The 21,516-nt window shown below is 37.4% G+C and overlaps 1 protein-coding gene across 1 annotated transcript in view; it reads right to left on the reverse strand.

The window, feature by feature from the left end:
• Nucleotides 1-6,031: 6,031 nt before the first annotated feature.
• The window catches only part of PREX2 (phosphatidylinositol-3,4,5-trisphosphate dependent Rac exchange factor 2), a 283,120-nt gene continuing 267,635 nt past the window's right edge, over nucleotides 6,032-21,516 (reverse strand). The window contains exons 39-40 of the mRNA XM_050802148.1: nucleotides 18,425-18,492; nucleotides 6,032-11,726 (exon numbers count right to left, since the gene is read on the reverse strand). Of these exons, the coding sequence (XP_050658105.1) occupies nucleotides 11,681-11,726; nucleotides 18,425-18,492 (114 nt within the window). The 3' untranslated portion in view covers nucleotides 6,032-11,680. The remainder of the gene's footprint in view (nucleotides 11,727-18,424; nucleotides 18,493-21,516) is intronic.

A 21,516-nucleotide genomic window follows, 5' to 3' on the forward strand; every position in this document is an offset into this window, starting at 1 on the left:
CATTGGCAGGTGTTACAATCAAGGCTCTGTTTTTTAAGTTTTCTCAAAGAATTGACTTTTCCCAATGTATTCCCACTGATGCATGTCCATAACAGATATTTCAGATCATTTTTCACTCTGCCTCTTCTCTAAAGGCAAAGTTGGCATCACTTGTGATCCAGGGCAGTCTGCTGCCCTGGACTTGGGCATCCAATAACTGCCTGGTATATGTCACCAACTTGGATGAAATGCTCCTGAGTAAAATGAAACTTAATCACAGTCCTTTCCCTTTTCCCCTCTGGTTGAGGACTAAAATAACAGTGGGTTAAAATCATGCTTGAAATGTATGCTTCAAAAGATGCTTGAAATGTATCCTAGAAGCTCCAGAAAAGCCATAGGCAATGCCTCTTGCTTGTCTTTGCTGATTTATAGTGTCAGATGTGCAAACACTGAGTAATGGCTTTTGATCATCTCCTTTTACTCAGAATGGCACAAGACATATCTTTTAAGACTTCAGCTTTAAAGCTGAAGTTCAAAGCCACTGATATTTATTTTTTAATTTATGCAGCAATTACTATCCTGTTAATAATGATCTAGTTAACAAGTTCTTCTACCTCTCTGAATTTTAACTTTATCCCAAAAGGAATAGTCAGAATATAAGTTCTGAATTACACACTCCATTCATTGCTTAAATCTGAATTCAAAATAATATGCCAAAGACTTTTACTCTACTTATTTTTTAAGAATACTTTTGTTATATGTACAATAGTGTGTGCAATTTAAATACACAAACCTGCATCATTTCAATCATCTGCTTTTCTTTCTTATTTATTTATTTATTGAGACGGAGTCTTGCTCTGTTGTCCAGACTGAAGTGCAATGGCACAATCTTGGCTCACTGCAACCTCTGCCTCCTGGGTTCAAGCAATTCTCCTTCCTCAGCCTCCTGAGTAGAGGGGATTACAGGCATGCACCACCATGCCCAGCTAATTTTTTTGTTTGTTTGTTTTTGTATTTTTAGAAGAGATGGGGTTTCGCCATGTTGGCCAGGTTGGTCTTGAACTCCTGACCTCAGGTGATCCACCCGCCTCGGTCTCCCAAAGTGCTGGGATTATAGTCATGAGCCAAAGTGCCTGGCCTGCTTTTCTATTCTTGAAGGATGCCTGATATAAAACATGAAGCTCATGTTTGGATTGTCACTCTGCCAAATATGCATTGAAACTGTTAAACCCATTTTCCCACAAAATAATGGCCTCTACCAATGGCCTCTATTATATGCAAATCTACAGTTGTGTAATACATCTCCAAGGACCAAAGTCAAATACCACCGGGCAGGAAAAGAAATCTAAGACATAAATATTTACATAGCTTTATCATGAAAAGCATTTTAGGTAAAATAGTGACATGAAAAGAAATCTAAGCATTTTCATTCTTAACCGAGAAATCGATCTTTATTGATCCCTATCTGTAAGGTAAAAGAAAAAATAATCCTTTACACTACCTTCTACTCAGACTACAGCTCCAGTTCTCTCCTTTTCAGACACCTTTATAAGAAAAGTGATCGACAGTTGCTTTAGCCTTCCTCTTCTCCAGCTCAATTTATAACCTACTGTAACCTGGCCTCTGGACCAAGTATCTTGTGTAAAGATAACAACTTTCCTCTTTGAGTTTTTAAAGATGAGAAAATTTACAGAAGAGAAAATACACTGATTAGCATGTCAATGCAAGATAAAGGAGGTAATTAAGATTGGCACATAAATACACTGGTGCTACTCTCTTGGCCATCTGTTGTTTATGCCTGCTCAGAATCCAATCCTGCTTCTGGTAATACCACCCTGATTTTCTTCGAGAAACTTCTGACAGCCTCATGGTTAATCGGGAGATAGTGTAATCCAGGTCTGGCCAATGAGATACAGCTTGGCTCCAGTGATTGCTTAACAGAACAATCACATGACTCAAGTCAGACCAATTAAATCAATGCAGAGATTTTGCCACAACTCTTGGGACATTCTCTTTCATGTTGGTGTATGAAACCTAAGTTCAGTGATGCTGGTGATCAATTTGTTACAAAAACAGAAGGTAGGAAAGTCAAGAGATAAAAAATGTCTAGTGACATCATTTTAACCAAAGGAGTTGGTCTTGCCCAGGAGATCCACCTACAGCATCTTATAGCTTTGTTACATACTTTTTGCCTTTTGTTTTGGTTGTTAAAGCCAGTCAGACTTTGGTTTCCAGCTATCATTTGTACTGAAAGAACTGGACGAACAGAGATATCATCCAGTGTTGAGCAACAGACACTCTAGTGGGATTAACTATTTTTTTTTAAGTTTTTAATCTTACAAAATGTAAAACTTTTGCATCTAAAAATTAGAGAAAATTAAAAAAAAAAAGCAATTCAAAGGCCAAATGTCTGTTTTACTTCGCCGTCTACTAACAATCACTGCATCATTATATAATTTTATGTTATATGAATTTCATCTCAATAAAAAAGGGAAAAAGCTTATCCTAACTTTCCAATCAATGATTTACATAACTCAAATAAGTTTTTCAGGAAATAATACACTTTGGAGACTCAGAAAGGTGAGAGGGTGGGTGGGAGAGAGATGAGGGATGAGAAATTACTTAATGGACACAAGGTGTACTATTCAGGTGATGGTTACATGAAAAGCCCCAACTTCACCACTACTTCACTACTGCATGTAACAAAATTGCACTGTAGTCCCTAAATCTATTTTTTTAAAAAAAACCTTTTCAAAGATCATGTCTAAAAGCCTCTAATATAGTTTGGTTGTGTCCCCATCCAAATCTCATCTTGAATTCCCACGTGTTGTGGGAGGGACCTGGTGGGAGGTAATCACGGGGGCAGGTCTTTCCCGTGCTGTTCTTGTCTCATGAGATGTGATGGTTTTATAAGGAAGAGTTTACCTGCACAAGCTCTCTCTTTGCCTGCCACCATCCACATAAGATGTGACTTGCTCCTCCTTGCCTTCCACCATGATTGTGAGGCCTCCCCAACCACGTGGAACTGTAAGTCCATTCATTAAACCTCTTTCTTTTGTAAATTGCCAAGTCTCAGATATGTCTTTATCAGCAGAGTGAAAACAAAATAATACAGCCTTTTTTTTTTTTTTTTTTTTTTTGAGACGGAGTCTTGCTCTGTCGCCCAGGCTGGAGTGCAGTGGCGCAATCTAGGCTCGCTGCAAGCTCCTCCTCCTGGGTCCACGCCATTCTCCTGCCTCAGCCTCCCAAGTAGCTGGGAATACAGGTACCCGCCACCTCACCCAGCTAATCTTTTTTGTATTTTTAGTAGAGACGGGGTTTCACCATGTTAGACAGGATGGTCTCGATCTCCTGACCTCGTGATCTGCCTGCCTTAGCCTCCCAAAGTGGTGGGATTACAGGCTTGAGCCACTGCACCCGGCCATACAGCCATTTTTTATATCATCATACAGCCTATTTTTTCCTCTGTATTCGCTTACAGCTTCCAGATCCCTCATTGCTGAAGTTAGGTAACATCCTAATGCCTAATCTCTGGGGTAAACATTTTTAAGTGAGTCAACATGTGGGCAGTTAAGAGCAGCAGCAGTTTTTAGCAGACCTAATATTTCCTGGCAATCAATTCCTGCATGTCCTTAGTCATTCTCTGGCCATTATTTATATCCTCACTTGTCTTCATCCTTCTGAATTAAAGTGCCCTAAACAGGACACTCTCTTATATCATGTGGTGATCACTGCCTTCTTTCTCAGAGCACACAGCTCTGGAATAATTTATTTTATCACTTTCTGGCAAAGAGTTCACAGGACTCTTCTGAGTGAGAGCAACATAGTGAGTCAAGGGCAGCGAGTCTAAGAAGCCTCTGACTTGATGAATATCTAAACAGTCTTGTACTAAAACTTCCTCCCATATATTCACTTTGATTAATAGCAAATGGGTCCACATTTCAATCTGGAAATGTCCTGATCTCAAGGAATGTTGAGGCTGACCCTAGGTGAGACAAATACCTTTCCAGACCTGGAGGTCCATATCATCAAGATCTGGCTTCGAGAAATCAATGAGCTGTTTATACCACTGCATTCAGATCATCTTCAAATGCCCAACCAGTGTCAGGCTAGAAAACTCCACACTTAGCATGTATCTTTTTAATACTTTTTGTGAAGAAAAATCAGTCTTTCACCTTCAAGTTGTCTAACTCATGATACCCTGGTCATGGCCATCAAGCCTTACAAATTTAGCCCAGAAGTCATGGTAAATTGGAGCCAAGTTTTGACATAATAAACTGTCTTCTAATCCAATATGTCATCATATTAGAAGGCTGAAGTGATTAAAAAGGAGAGGAAAATTTTCCATTTTTCTATGGAATATGCTTTTTCTGGCCTCTAATACCCTGAACCTAGATGAATGGTGAGAGAATAAAAATTATAATATCACAGTCTGCTTTTAATTCTATTTCACTGCTACTGTCCATTTATGCAAGTCTTTGTCATTTCTTCCTTTAAACCCAAATGGCACCTCCATCAGGTAAAGACCCCACCATCTATCAATGTGCTTACCATTTGTTTTCTTCATGTTATGCAGTTTCTAGAATAGTTTTCCCATATTGCGCTTTAATGAATATTTGTATTCCAAGGAAATGATAACAAATCTCCCATAAAACATGTCCTATATTCTAGTGTGTTTGGGAAACATTGCATACCATCAATGTCCTCCAAAGTCACCATGGTTATTAGTACATTAGCAGGTGGGAGAAGTCTTATAATAGAGAAACCTGCTTGATTCTGTGTTTCTTAAACTCATTTTCACCACAAAATACTTGCATGGGCTATGTGTGCGTGTATCTCACCGAATAACATCTCTGGAACATAAATGGAATGCTGTTCTGAAATAAATAAGCGACACATGCTGATTCTATTTTCTCACTCATATTACTATATTAAATTTGCAATCTCAGAGTATAACAGCAATCTCCAAAAAGTAAAACCAGTTATTGATTTTGGTTTCCTCCAATTATTATTTGATTGGACTTTTTTGAAGTAGCCTGTACATCAACAACGTATACATTCTTTAAATTCCCCACTTGGATTTCATAATTTTTGTCATTATTATCAACTATTTATCTCATTTTTTAAATACTCATAATGTCCAATGCCCCGACTTCTTAGCCTGGCATTGCAGATCCAGCTGTATTTTTTATCCACGTCTCTTTCTAAGCATATCCACAAATCTTTATCATCAGTCCGGACCGAGCCACTCACCATCCCACCAAAATATCTGGTGCTTTTTCATCTCAGTGCATGTATTCATCCTGTTTTTGTTAACAAGGTTGCTGTTCCCTTCCTCTGTTGCTTAATCTTACTCATCTGGAATGCTGACGATCTTTCCTGACCCAGGCTTCTCTCATCATTTTTGTAGTTTTTTTAAATCAATGTTTTTCTCTTTTAGACTGTAAATTTCATAAGGGTAATGGCACATGTATTCCTAAATACTAAATATCCATCTTAGTTCAGCGCATGACAAGTAATCTGTAGACGTTCCATAAAGAGATGTTGGATTGAATCTAAATTCTTTGAATTCTACAGTCCGTGTTTCTCATTGCCTTCTCTCTGACTTCGCATTAGTGTCCACTGCTTTGTCTTGGTAGTTGCCATTTTGGATTGCGTACTGCATTAATCATCTTAAATATACCACACTCTATAACCCTAGAGTTTGGGAATTACGTGCATTTGCAGACCTTTAGCAACTAGGAGAGTGACGGGTATGTAATAAGTACTAAATAAACCTTGATAGGTTGACTAGTTAATTCAGGGGACAGTGTAAGTCTCTTGTCCCTCGTCAAGTTTTCCTTTGCCATGGCCCATATTAAGCTTCTCTCTCATTCCTTCCTAGCAGTTACTGTCCCTCCAGCTCATATTTGAAGTTGTTTCATACGTGTGTCAAGTTTCTTCTATTGAGCTTGTGAACTCTTGAAGGGTGAAAATCTGTGTTTAATGTTTTTTGTTGTCCAAATAGGTAAGGACATAATAGAAATTAAGTTTAAATGGAAAGAAGTTGAGCTGGTCATACTACATTTCACTTTATTATTAACATTTATCATACATGGTTACTATTCCAATCTTTTATGCAGACAAAAATAAATGATATAAAATACATAATGCACTTTGATAATTTTAACCATACATAAAATATGGAGTAATGGAAGCTATGTTACATGGATATTTTACAAAGGAAAAACGATGACTTTTATAATAACACATCCAGATGAAATTTATCATTAAATTTTGGATTTCATATGATGTTAAATATGGATATATTCAAAACAATTATTATTTATAGAACCAATTTGATATTTTGTCATTTAAAATAATGAATACTATGTAAATGAGTACTTATAAAAATATTTTTAGGCAAAAAGCTCTGTTCTACTCATTTACTTGGCAGTTACAAAAATATATATTCATCTGAAACTCTAATATATTTACTTGAAGCATTAGATATTCAAATTCAGATGTATATTTTCTAAAGCATTTTACCAATTTAGTGTTCTTGGCTACACACAGTATATTTGTACACATGATATTAGGTTTGTGTTACAAATAATGCCATTTTAAGCAAAAGACACAGATAATCAATAACACACAGAGACACCATGAAGGTTTTCAAATCAAACATATCCACACATATACCAGCCCCAACGATTGTGCCTTGCACTTAGTGAATCCTCAAAAACATTTGTCGAATGAATGCTTGATCAGATAGCATTTATCCTGTTATTTGCACCTAAAATTAACTCTCCAAAGCTATTTCTAGTAGAAATATAATTTTGAAATTTAACAATTTTGTTCTTAATTAGCTATTTCTCAATGGCAGAGCCAGGCCAGTTGATTCCAGATTGAAGAGCAAAGTAGTGTCAGTGATCAAAAGACCAGGAATATTTACGCATGGTTGGACAGCTCTGATGCCTACAGTAAGACATTCATTCAATACATTGAACAACTCGATTTGTCATACATTCATACAAAACAATCTTAATAATTTTTATAACATTATCACAAAACTAGTAAGTATAACAATATATATAGGCATAAACATACACATATATATCTCATTTAGTAGACTTAGTAGACTTCAGATATCTCTTCTCAGTGAGAGGAGCAAGCTATCCTGAGTGAAGCAGGCCTTGTGTCTATATAACAATTGCTCAGTGATGCACAGACCACACTTTAACAGTCTTCCATGTATGACCAGCAGATGGTTGGCAATATGAATGCTGGCAACACTGTTAATGCCAAGCCTTTGAAGCAGTAACATTTTTGTGAAACCAAAGACTAGTTGTAGCACCTAGCAAGATAATAGTCAATATTTGTTCAATGGAATATCCTGGGGCCATTTTTGGTACAGACCCTTCTTGCAATTTTCCCCCACCTGTTCTGCTTCATGCAGGGTGAAACTTTGCTGAGGCTCATCACTAAAAGTTCAAACATTCGACAGAAGACAGATTATTTTTCTCAATCAAAATTCAGATCACTTTAAGTCATTTCAAAGCTTGGCTCTAGTACTTAAGCAAGACAACCGACAATTCATTTAGCAAATTGGTTAGTATGTATATGTGTTAATGAAATTACTGCTATGAGAGAGTTCTTAAGCGATAATTTAGTAAGATAATTCACATAACAATGTCTTTAAAAATTAAACATAGTTTCCAAAAATTCACAAGCAATTTAGTCAAATATTAAATGTTAGTTTCAATACCACTAGCACATAAAGTCTAAAAATGACCTTTAAAGTAAAATGTAAATTAAAAATGACCTTACAGTGAGACTATTCATTTTAAATTTCAATATTATGGCTTTTCAAAAGTATAAATGAATAAAAATATACCCACTGCTCTGCATTAAATCATGCTACACAGGAAAAGATCTACTTGAACTAACATAATAATACTTTAGTATTTTAAATGCAAAGGTATTAGTTTCAAAACACAGAGTCATTTACTCTCAATTGAACGCTTCCAAATCAATAAATACTAATTTTATCTATAAAATGTACAAGCCCAAAGGACTGAAGATCGTTTGTTTTGTTAAATTAATTAACATGACCCTTAGGCTTTGTTTACCCATTCATTTTCTTGGCTATCAAAGTTAGTGTCAAGGTCAATTTCATTTCTTTCTGAATGTAATGATCCCAAAATTTAAATTAATAGATTCAGAACCAATGTCATTTCAATGTCATATATGTTATAGTATCATAAAAGGTTTACCTAATTTTAAATTGATTTAAAATTTGCTGCAAAAAGGGTGGCCGATGAATGCACAGTGAATCCAAGCCACCAGAAGAACATGTTTTAAAGAGATAGAAAACAGTATGAGACTTCAGATTTGTGAACTGATAAAATAAAGCTTATACTATAAATTCAATATTATATATCAATATAAGTAAAATTAGCACAGAAATTCTCTGCCCCTTTTCTCTCTTTAAATAGGAATGGAAATACATGTAAAATTCTAATCTTCTCAAATTTTTCATACTTTAATATCACATTAACTTTTGTAATATTTGGAATTAATATTAGAAAAAATTGTAGGAGATAACAGAATGCTTAAGATGTATTGACTAAGAATTTTTAGTTCACAATTATTTTTGAGTCGGGCTCTACGTTAAGATCCAAAATTTCTATGCATGACCTTCCCTTTTAGGTTGGGGAGATGGGGGTTGTCCATGCTCAGAACTTGGAAGAAGTTAGCAGGTTTTAGCAGTATTTCAAGGTGCGCTGGTTACAGAGGAGCATGTAGCATTAAGGTAAACACATCCTAAAACCTCAAGGCCTCTTCATATCCAATGTCACATGGAGGTACATATGGCATTGAAAAAATTGTCATTCTTCCTTCATCCATTAGGTATTTTTTTTACTGTTACCACTGTGTTGGAATTATAATAAAGTATTATGCAATATGCTATCTAAAACTGTTATTTTTGATGAGGAGGAATATGATACAAAATAGTTTTTCAGATTGCAACAGTGTTGAGTTACCTCAAATTGTGCATCCAGAGTTGTAAAATGTCCATCCAGAGTTGTAAAATGTCCAGGAAATCCTACAATTTTCATATAATTAAAGGATTTTACATGTTTCCATTCACTGTTTTTTAATACAAGATGTATAATTTAATGACAACACATGCCACATAACTCCAAATTTACTTACAAATCATTGTAATATTACAATAGTTCTTATATTGATAAGGAAAAGCAGCATAATGCATTAAGAAGGCAGACTTCCTGGGTTCAAATTTTGGTTCTACCCCTTGTCAATCATGTGACTTTGTGCAAGTCATTGGGCTATTCTTTGCTTTGGTTCGTCAACTCTAAAAATAGGTGTGATCAAAAGAGTACCATGTCACATCATTATGAGGATTAAGTGAAGCAATAACAACAGAATACAGGCAAAGCAATTGGAGCTATTACTGGGTATGTAGTAATCCCTTAATAAGTGTTAGCTACAATTTTTATTATGAGCAGAAGTTATAGTGACTGATGTTAACATAAATCATTACTAATTTTTGAGCATTTAGTAAGTACCGAGCATGATAGACGATACGCTTATGTTTAACCCTAAAAATAATATGAAGCACATTCTATTATGAAGAAAGTAGATCCTTAAAAATTTAAAATATGTTAGCTTATAAATACCATAATAGCTGATAATTTGCCCCATGAAATACGGCAAAGTACAACTGAAATCATTTTAATGACCCTTTCATGCCTCTAATGAGGATTACTGCTTCCAGGACAGTGATGAGAAAACAGTCATGACAATATGAAAGGACTTGCTAGCTAATCAGCTGTGTTCACTCATTAGCCCTACGAATGTTAAATCCTTAAAAGTCATTTATGTAAATATATCTTTATTAAATTCAAAATGTTCAACTTTTTCTTGAAAACTCTGATGCTAGGTTCCTTGTTTTTCATTATATCTGGACTTCTCACAAAAGTCTCAAGAGCTTCTGTGCCAAATAACAATTATTATTACCTCACCTAGTAGTATACACATATTGCCTACACATGTAACATGGTATTTTTGTTATTCAATACATAACGGCTAATGATAAAGGTTTTTAATAATAGTTTGAAAACCATGATCAAATTTCATAAATTAAAATTTAATAACGGGCCGGAAGCAGTGGCTCATGTCTGTAATTCTAGCACTTTGGGAGGCTGAGGCAGGCGGATCACTTGACGTCAGGAGTTCAAGACCAGCCTGGCCAACACAGTGAAAACCCGTCTCTACTAAAAATACAAAAATTAGCCAAGCATGGTGGTGCATGCCTGTAGTCCCAGCTCTTGGGAGGCTGAGGCAGGAGAATGGCTTGAACCTGGGAGGTGGAGGTTGCAGTGAGCCAAGATCACACCACTGCACTCCAGTCTGGGTAACAGAGTGAGACTCAGCTTCAAAAAATAAAAAAAAAAAATTAATAATGGTTTGCACATACTTTAGATGTGAAAAGCATTTCACATACTAAATTAGCATAAGCCCATATAATTACCACAATCATGAGTGTTTTGTTTGAAAATTATGGATTTAAAATAAATATTACTGTATTTACTATGCTAAAAACAATGTTGTTGCATCAATGTGGAAATGATAAACATTACATATACTTTAGAATGAGGATAGAATACACCTTGTGCGTCCACAAATTATCAAGCTCCCTAACGGTCCTTTACAAGTACAAATAAAGCCTTATTTTCATATCTTATACATATATCTTGACAGAAAAAGTCTCATGATTTTGTATTCTTTGAAGAGTCTGACCTCTCATATGAGAGTCTTCATAAAATTAAGAGTTTTAGGTATCTAAGTTAAAGGTTTAGTTTTAAAATAGGCTTATTGTCCCCTTCTTCATCCTGGTTTCCCTCCCTGCACTTCTCTGATCCCCAGGGCCATTATGGCACAGCACCCAGTATTCGTGGCCCAAGGAAGCCATGCCCATTGCAGACACCAAAAATAGCACTGATTTGCTAGAGCTGTCCACAAGAAAAAAGGATGCCCAAAGGCAGCTAGAAGAAAGTGAATCTTGCTGGAGGCCTTAGTCAGCTCTCTTCTCCTCTAATAAGAAATAAGCCCTGAGGAGAAAGAGTAAAGCATGCTTTTCCACCTTTTACACATTAATGACTTTCTCTCTTGCAAATGGGGGACTGAAAATCTATACCACACAGTCCATATTGTCCTTAACATTTTTCATGATTTGCAAAATGTCACCAGGTTTCTTCAATAATAGCCTTCTTCAAGAGGAACTCTCCATTATTACGTGTGTCCACTTGGAAAAGATGAAAACAAACATAATAACACAATTTTAATGAATGGGAGAGGAGGCATGGTGGTTAATTTTTTAAATCTCTAATATTTTTTTCTTTATGTTCCAGGGATGGATTTTACTCTAAAAGTGAATACTTAATGTCAATATAGAGAGACATCAGTTTGTGATGCTGAACTGTCTGACTGAACTTCTTTCCATTTCCAGCATAAATATCCAAGTATAAACTGAACACTACTTGTTTGCAATGGGGAGAAAGATTTACAGGAAAAAAAAAAAAAAAAAAAAAAAAGAGCATTGATTTGTCTTCAGTGGAGAATGTTTAGCCAGCATGTAGTTTCTCTAGTCCAGCATTCAAGAGCTTCTGCCTGCCTGGTTTCTTGGGAATTCTTTTCATTCTTCTCCAGCTGGGGGAGGCGGCTCGCACAGCTTGTACAGCCTAGAAAAGGCATGGAAAAGTTTGACAGTGACTTAGTGTATTACCATTGCCTGAGGTGTCTTTATTGGTAGAACAAACATGTTGATGATAATTTCTTGTTTCATGAGTCATGATCAGATTGTCTATTTCACTAAAAATAACATATGAATTAGCAAACTCCAAAAATTAGATTCTATGGTTTAGAAAACACCATTGCCCCTTTGCACATCTTCATGGCTGTGGATGAAGCAATGCTGAAGGTTTTAAACCTGCTCCTTTTTCTCCAATGCCAACCACCCAGGCTGTTCACCACACTCGTGGTAAAACCTGCTCTCTGGATTCCAGGAAATGATATTATTATGAAAATTACCATCATGTCTATCATGATTTTCTTGTAGCAAGATAGCACCTATCTCATAGGGGTCTACTGATTTTCTGACTTGTTTTAGAAATGTGCTTCATTTTGTAGTATCCCCAGAGTGCAGGCAGTTGGCTGTGGATAGGCTGACATGGCAAGATTCCTGAGACCTAAATCTCAAAGGCACAATTGGCTAGAGTTTCCTAAGGACAAATTGCCCAGCTCTGCCCAGGGCCCACTCACCCGACTATGGGCTCTCCAAGTGGGTCAAGGAATCCACGTAAACCATGGAGATGCCTGGAAATGCTTCCCATTGCAGCCCGGGTCTAGTTGTTCAAGACTACGCAGCATGCAAGGAAAACTCAGGGGATTTAACTAGGGTCACACAAGTTCTGGTGCTCCGCGTTCTCCTGAGTGTTTAAATGATAACAGCAGAACCAAAGTAAAAGGGAACATAATAGCTGCCTGATAGCCCTAGTGATCTCAAGGCCATGCACATTACTTACAGCATATCCTGAGAGATTGATTGGCTGAACTAAAATGCTGGATTGGACTAGGCCTGTTCTCTAAACAGCATCCATGGTCACACTGGTCCCACTGCAGAGCTTGGACTAATGATGTCAAAATATAAGGTGCAGATTTCCACTTGGCATCTTTTCATAACAGCACTCCAAACCCAGGACTACCTGTGGTGATTCAATCCCTTTTACTGACTAAATTGAAAACAGCTTCAATGAATTGTTGACCAATTTAGCAAATTATAAATTTCCTCTCCCTTTGACATTTAATCCCATGCTAATTATAGATCAAAGGAGAAGAATCAGCAAGATTTAATACTGAGTTATAACTCCTGGTTAACAAAATGAGCTTTCCTAGTATGAGAACATGTAGAAGAAGCTATTGACTTTGGAGGTTTGCAAAATGTATTTCAAGTCTGGAAGGTGGTTTATGCTCTATATGTTATCTCCATGCAAGAGGCAAATACTGAAATAAAGACATCTCATATCAGAAAAAGCTTATTTCATCCTTCCCAGAGAAAAGAATACATTAAATTGACCCGATGTACTTCAAAGGTTCTTTTGCAGCTGAAGAATATGGTGTTACTTCAAATTGCATTTCTAGGGCTGGGATAATGAAATAAGAAGGTTCTTTTTCTTCTTAATTTCCTTCCTCTTATTTCCCTAACAGTGCTACCTAATGATTGAAAAGGCACAGTGGGCTTAGTCACGTAGGACAGGAATGGGAAGATGGGTGGCGAAAGTCCTGCCCCATGAGATCTGGGCTGAGCCATCACATTCCATTACCTTGCTCAGCACGTTTCCACGTAATGTAACTAATAGCACTGGGTAGACGAGTCTTTGAAATGTCTGCCTTGCAAATTGAAGAAAAGGCTACTCCCTGTGATCACCTAATGAAATAATAGCTCTGGGTATTGTGGAACTGGGCAGATTCAGCTTCTGTGAGGCTTCTTGGAAGTGACTCAGGGTTATTTGAGTTCAGACACATTTGTAATGGAAATTGCAGAGCTCTGGGAATTTAGAACAGGCAGATGAAGTTTCTAAGTGAAATGTAATAGGTAAGAGTTGGACTTTCATCCTGCACTGAAACATTTATTTTTTGGCAGATAAATTGTTGGGTAGTGTGAGGCCTTGGTCTGCCCATCATTTGGGGCCCTTTTGTACTCTCATTCCACCTATGCACATCAGCGGCCCTGCATGAAAACGGTTTGTTTTTGGCCTTCTTTCTCCTATTCTTGTTTGAGCTCAGGTAGCCCAAATTTCCTGCCCAAATGCAAATCTGCCAAGAGCAGAACTTTCCAACTTCATGCTATAGATGGTGCCTTTCACGTTTCTACATAGCAAAAATAAAAGCTACGTGAAAGGAGACCACAAAGTAAACGCCTCTTTCAAGGTTAAAGCATCAATCATACTCTGTCCCAAGGCAATTCTCCCCATCTCACAAATGAGAAAAGTGAGTCTCAGAGAGGAAAAAAAAATCCCAACTAAATAAGGTCACATAGTCATTTATTTTTTATTTTTTCTTTCTTTTTCTTTCTTTTTTTTTTTTTTTTTTTTAAGAGACAAGGTCTCAATCTGTCTCCCAGGCTGGAGTGCAGTGGTGCGACCATAGCTCACTGCAGCCTCAACCTCCAAGGCTCAAGCTATCTTTCCATCTCAGTCTCCTGAGTAGGTTGGACCACAGGCAGACAGCACCATGCCCGTCTATTTATTTATTTATTTTGAGACGGAGTCTCACTCTGTTGCCCAGGCTGGAGTGCAGTGGCGCGATCTTAGCTCACTGCAACCTCTGTGTTCTGCCTTCTGGGTTCAGGAGATTCTCCTCTCTTAGCCTCCCAAGTAGCTGGGACTACAGGCACCTGCCACCATGCCTGGCTAATTTTTTTTATATTTTTAGTAGAGATGGGGTTTCAGCATGTTAGCCAGGATGGTCTTGATCTCCTGACTTCTTGATCCGCCTGCCTCAGCCTCCCAAAGTGCTGGGATTGCAAGCATGAGCCACCGTACCCTGCTATTTTTTATTTTTTATTTTATGTAAAGACAGGTCTTGCTTTGTTGTCCAGGCTGGTCTTGAACTCCCAGTCTCAAGCAATTCTCTCACCTCCGCCTCCCAAAGTGCAGGGACTACACATATGAACCACCATGCTCGGCCCATTTTTTTTTCACTTTTAACCACTATAGAATGCCCCCTCCTGATTAAACAAGTAAAGAAAATCAGGTTTTCATAGCACAAGAGTTCCAGATTTTGTGACATAGCAGAGAATAAAGCCAGTGTGCTGGATGTGCAGTCCGACATCTGGAATGTAATATTTGGTTCTTGAGGAATAGAAGCTTATTGCCCTGAAGAGTCAATGTATGAAGCTGGGAGGGGAGAGGTCCTTTGTACTCCCTCCTCACATACCCATTCTATCCTATCACAATACCCATTCACTTGATTCTCTAAATTTATTTTGTCTTTGTATTCTACTAGGCTGCATGCTCTTTGAGTGCATGAAGTGTTTCTCATCCATCTTAATACTCCAATGCCAAAAGCAGTTCTGGACACATCTTTTAGACACAGGTTGCTAAAGGGGAGAATACAAAATGCATTGGAGCCAAGGGTGTCCAAGAAATATCCCTCCCCAGAGCAGGCTTTACCTACCTCAGAATTATTAAACTCTGATACTCTGCTTTCTAGCTTTCTGATTTCCTAAACTATTATATTCACTCTCTCAGCAGTGTGACTATGGCTGATTGCTCCTTTTTGAATGCCAGAACAACCATCTCCAGTCCATGGCTCACTTTGGATTCTGTAGCCCCGCTTCCTCTGCTTTCTCTTCAGTGCTGACATCCCCTGAGGGTGTCCTGACCTTCTCTCATCTCTCTTACCCATTCATCGTCGTAATGAAATTGATTTCTGTGTCTTCACCTACCTCCTAAATATCGAAGATTCATAGGACTATAGCGCCACCTATTCTTTTCTCCTTGGCTTTCGACCAGTATATTCCACTGTCCACAATGTCCTCTCCAGGGATGACGATTGATGCCCAATCTCAGTACTACCAAGCTGAGCTCCCCATCTCCTCCTTGTGCGTGTGCTTCCCCTCTGTGCCCACTGTCTCAGGGGAAAGAACCACGAGCACCTCATTATATAAGCCAAAGATTTGGTGGTCATCCTAGAATCTTCCTTTTCCCTAAACTCCTTTATCCAATTAGTGTCCAAAGACTATTGATTCTGTCTTCTAAATATCTCTCTAATCCATCCTCTCATCTTGGCTTCAATACACCATAATCTTTTTTTAAGCTCCTGTTTCAGTCTTAGCTGTCCTCAAATGGGCCCTCCTGATGTTGCCAGAGATAAATTCTAAAATTCAAATCTTCCAGATAGGAAGATTGCTTATGCTTGCCTTCCTATTGTCTTCAAGGTAAAAATCAAAACTCTTCTGAACTCCTAAAAGTCTCTTCTGATCTGGCCCTGGCCTACATCTCCAGCCTCACTTCACATTATACTTGAATCACATTCAACCACCAGTCATTGAGGTCTAGGCGTAGTTCTCAGAACATCATGTCTTCTGTGGTCCTTGGTACTATTGCATCCCCAGTATGGGACATGCATTACAATGCTGACAGGCCCAGGAGTATTCTGTGACCTCTTCTCTCTGTCGTTAGGCTGCATTATGTCCCTTCTCTGTGTTCTCACGACAATCTGTGCCTATTTCCATCACACACTGTGTACTATTTTCATTCTATTCCATTGTTGCTCTACTGCACTTCAACAACTGGTGGAGGACACTATGTCTTTTGTCCTCTAGCTCTTAGCAAGGGGCCTGGCACCTAAAGACACATAGCAGAAATTCAATATATGTGCTCTGAGTAAATGTTTTTAAAAGTCAAGTGGTTGGTGAGAGTAAAACCCTGATAGGGATGGGTTGAGGATTTGAATCAAATAGTATCTCAGACAGAGATAGCAAACTTCAGCTCCATTAAGATGTTTCCAGAAACATTATCCCAGCTTTGCCCATGGATGGCCTCACTGTGATTGCCAAATGTGTTCTTCAACTCACTGTCTTTGGGGCTGGAGTCCAGGTTCTCAGTTGGGAGCGATCCCAGCCCCTCCGTGCTCCTTGGCATTCTCTCTGCACCCTCCACAGGGTGATTCCTGTTTTCTACCTTTCCTTGTAATCATGCCTTCTTCGCTTCATCTTTTTAACTGAAAACTCTGTGAGGGCCAGGGCTACTTCTGATTCAGGTTTATACTCTCCCTGGGGCATAGCAGAGTGCTTTGCATTTCTGAGGTCCTCAATAAATATTTGCAGAATGAATGAAAGAATAAATAAAATAAATTTTAAAAATTACTCTTGCTTTCTCTCTCAGGCCTATTACTCCCTTGTAGACAATGTCAACTTTATATGGCTGGCTCATTTTAATGAGTTTCGTTTCAAGTGTTTCCAACATAACCCAATATGGTTTCTTTTCTTGCGTTCAGCTTGCATATTGGTTTATTGATCAGGGTGCTGAAGTCTGATCCTCACCTCACGGTTTATTAGTGTTTATAGGTCTAGCTAAGAACACCTTGCTGAGCCATGATCTTGTCTTCTTATTGGAATTTTAACACTTCACTAGGTCTATTATCCAAACGTACCATGCCTCCCAAGGTGCTAGATGGAGAATGGGTATGTAAAAATAATCCTTTAGCAATAGAAAGCCTTAGATTCTAACCTAATCAACTGTGAAAGACAACATTAACAAAACTTGAGGATGAAATAGAGTTAGGAGTCAGCACTAAAAATAAATGCAATTAGAACATGAGTGCTCCATCCATTTTCAGGGGGAAAATATGTTTTCCCTTTGAAAGCACTTTCACTACCCACATGGTTTTTCAGAATGAAATATTACTTCATAAATGCTGCAGCCATCATTCCCACTCTGGTAACTGCTCTGTAAAGAGAAATAGTGTTTTGTCTGTGGCAGCGTTTGGAAGAGCCTATTTTTTGTTAAAATATAAATGTATAAAAGCAATCAAATGTAAAAGAAATTATTTAGCTTTTCCCCACTTCAAGACGGATGGTTGCCTACTCTCATCACCAGGGAAATCAAAACCAGAGCATTTCCCTGATGACTATTATTTATGTTCATTTATTTTAAAGTCAATAGGAGTCCTCTCTTATGATGCTGTGTGAACTGTAAATATTTGAGATAACAAACAAAAATCTCATTTATTCATTTCTTCATTCGGACATTCTTGAAATCTGTTCAGATATTTGATGTTTACTATGATAAGTAAGAAATAAAATCCAAAAAAAAAAAATTCTCTACCTCCAGAAAACTCATATTCAGGTTGGGCAAAGGAACATGTGACAATATATTGCAACAAAATATGATAAATTTTATCATAGGTCAATATGAAAGATGCTAAGGGAGTACAGAGAGGAAGGAAACTCAAGCAAGACTCCAAGGGGAAATGACATCTAAGCTAGGTTTTGCAGTGAAATAGGAGTTTTCCATACAAACACATATAGGAAAGGCAATCATGCTAGAAGGAACAGTATGTACAGTCACAGAAGTATAAACGAAAATGTCATCTCGGTTGTTTGGCACGGCTGGATTTCAAATTTTAGCAGTGCCTGTGTGAGCTTTTATTTTTGAATTCATGATAGTACTTGCAAAATAGAATAATATCCATTTATTTCTGAGAGCATTTATGTGTAATCACACTTAGCCATTGGGTGTTTCAAGGGCAATCTCCGTAATTACAATCAGTACGACACGGGGCAGATCCTAGATCAGTTGCATTAGCAGAGGGACGCTGCCAGGAAAATGCTGGCAAATCTTTTGGGCAAGGGCACAGCAGGGGAGGCACTTACCTTGGTGCAGACTGTGGGGTCCGGTCTCTGACTCCCAAATTCTTCGCTGTGTTCTGAACTCTTGCTCCCTGAAAGTCAGGAAAATCATTTTTATCCCTACAATGTGTTAGTAATCATTTAACACACCATTAACATCTATGTGTAGGATACTTATTCCAACAATGTCTTTAACTTCAAGGGAGATTAGCCAAGAGAAAGATAGATATCGCCATCAGAGCATTTTCAAAATTAATGCTTTTAATAAAAATGTGCTGTTATGTTGCTTTGTCTTTATTCCTAGAAGCAATCAATACTTCAGATGTTGAAAACAGGTCAGGCACAGTGGCTCATGCCTGTAATTCCAGCACTTTGAGTGGCCAAGGTGGAAAGATTACTAAAGCCTGGGAATTCAAGACCATCCTGGGAAACATAGTGAGACTGTCTCTAAAAAAATACAAAAATTAGCCAGGCATGGCTACTCGATTGTGGTCCCAGGTACTCGAAAGGCTAAAGTGGGAGGATTGCCTGAGCCTAGGAGGCTGAGGCTACAGTGAGCTATATTTGTGCCACTGCACTCCAGCCTGGGAGACAGAGTGAGACCCTGTCTCAAAAAAAAAAAAAAAAGAGAAAAAGAATAAAAACAAATAAAAATTTTAAAAAGATGTTGAAAATAGTAAATGAGCAGACTATAAATACCTGCTCTGTGTTAGCACTTTTCTGGAACAGAAAACACAGTTTTATCACACCTGGTTTTTTTCTTACCTGAATCATTAACTATTTTAAGTTTACTAGTACATAGCAAAAAAATATTTTCTTAACCACTTCTGAAGCAATTTCTGGACAAGCTACGTCCATGCAGATCTATGAAATCTAGTAATTCTGCCTCAGAGTTTATAATACAATCTACTTTGGCAATGAAAAAGTCTTCACAGTCTATCAAATTCATGAATGAAGTTATAATCACTTTAGTTCCTCATGAAAATTAATTACTACATAGGACCAAATACTAGAGTTTGGGGTTTGGAATAGGTTAAGGAGAGTTGTCCAAAAACTCTGAAACTCTCTCTCCAGCTACTACATTCGGAACTAAGGAAAGAAACAAGATAAAAAGAAGGAAAAAAATAACATATTCTCTCAAAAAGGACGTAAAATAGGAAAACAAATAGGGAAGGGAGTGTGGCATCAAAAAGAAAGGTGGGAAGAAATTTAGGAATTGCAATTATGGACTTAAGAAAAACTATTTTGGCTAATCCAAAAGCAGTTATCTCAACTGACTGTTCACAGACAGTTACAGATAATTGAACTCATTGTTCTGCTCTTTCCCCACTTTTTACCACTGCACTTGACCAGTCTTTAAAAACAAAAACAAAGAAACAAACAAAGAAAACTGTTTATTTTGAAGTAATTTTACACTTAGAGAAAAATACAGACAGAACTGAGACTTTACATACTCCATGTGGCTTCCCCTAATGTTAACTCTTCACTTAACCACAGTATGATTATTAAAACCAAGAATTAACATTGGTACAATATTATCAACTAAACTGCACAACTTATTCAAATTTCTTCATTTTCTCCCACTAAGGTATCTTTTCTGTTCTAAGATCCAACCTAGGATCCCATATTGCTTTTTGCTTACATGTCTCCTTATTCCCCTCCAATCTCTGCCAGTTCCTTAGGTTCTTCCTGCCTTTCATGACCTTAACACTCTTGATAAGTATTGGTCATTACTTTGCAAAATGTCTCAGTTTGGGTGTGTCTGATGTTTGCTCACGATTAGAAACAGGAAATGCACTTGGGGCAAGAAAATCACAGAAGTGATGTCATGCCCTTCTCAGTGCATCCTATCAGGGGATACAGGATGTCGTCATATCTTATCACTGCTAACATTAACTTTGATCACTTTGGTGTCTGCCAGATTTTGCTACTGTAAAGTTACTCATTGCTTTTTTTTTTTCTGTAGTTAATAAATACGTTTGGGGATATACTATGAGACTATGCAATATCCTGTTTCTCTTCAAACTTTCACTCACTGATTTTAGCCTCCGTTGCTGTATCTTGTCTACAACAATAATATTGTTTTGTTATGGACTGGAATTCTGTTAAAAAGAGTAATCTCTTCTCTCTAAATTATTTATTTATTCAAGTATGTATTTAAATCAGTGTGGACTCATAATTATTTTATTCCATGAGATATAATCCAATACTTATTATTATTATTATTATTTTGCTAATTTTTTTTCAGTTTTGGCCACTGGGAGCTCTTTCTGGTTGTTTCTTGTGCCTTTTTAATATGCTGCCATCATTGTTTAGTACTCCTTTATTTTCTGGCACCTCAAGATGTTCCAGACTTGTCTTTCTTGTCTCATCTGGTAATTTACCATTTCTCCAAGGGGCCCTGGCTATTTTTATTGGGGAATGGTATTTAGAAGCCAAGATTTGGACACTGAGCGAGCTCTTTACTACTGGGAGGATAACTGCAACTAGGCCTTTCCAGCAGGCAGGGCTAATTTACATATACAAACATACTCATACATCTATAGTCATTTCTACATCTATCCATATTTGTATGTGTCTGTGTGTGTATTTATCAGTTCATACAGATACATGTGATTTCAATCCAGTAGCATAGGGTTCATTCCAGATTCCAGCCTTCTTCCTTTCCTTATTTGTAACTTTTTTCTCAGACAGTGAGAAATCAGCTTCTCATTATTTACAATAACTTATTTGTTCATTCTTAGTAACACATAAATCAGAATTCCTAAATCATACCCTGTGAAAAACAGATTTACTAACTAGTGTGCAGTATTTGTGTACAATGCTTTTTGTCTATAGCCTTATAGTATTTCCATTAAGTAGTTCCATTAAGAAAAATGTTTGCTTTCTTAAAAGGTTTCAAATAAAACTGATGCTTGTCATGGTGAAGACATCAGTTGGCACATTTCACTTTAAATTCATCTATATTGTTCATACACTCAACATTCCAGCTACTTGCGTTTTTACACTCTGGCTTATATTGCTCCCTCTACTTAAACACTCTTCCTGCCCCCTTCCTGTCCTGTCGGCATCATATTTATCTCTCAAGTTCCAAATCAAATATCATCTTAGTTAAT

This window comes from Macaca thibetana, chromosome 8 (assembly GCF_024542745.1).
Source record: "Macaca thibetana thibetana isolate TM-01 chromosome 8, ASM2454274v1, whole genome shotgun sequence".
NCBI classification, from domain to species: Eukaryota; Metazoa; Chordata; class Mammalia; order Primates; family Cercopithecidae; genus Macaca; species Macaca thibetana.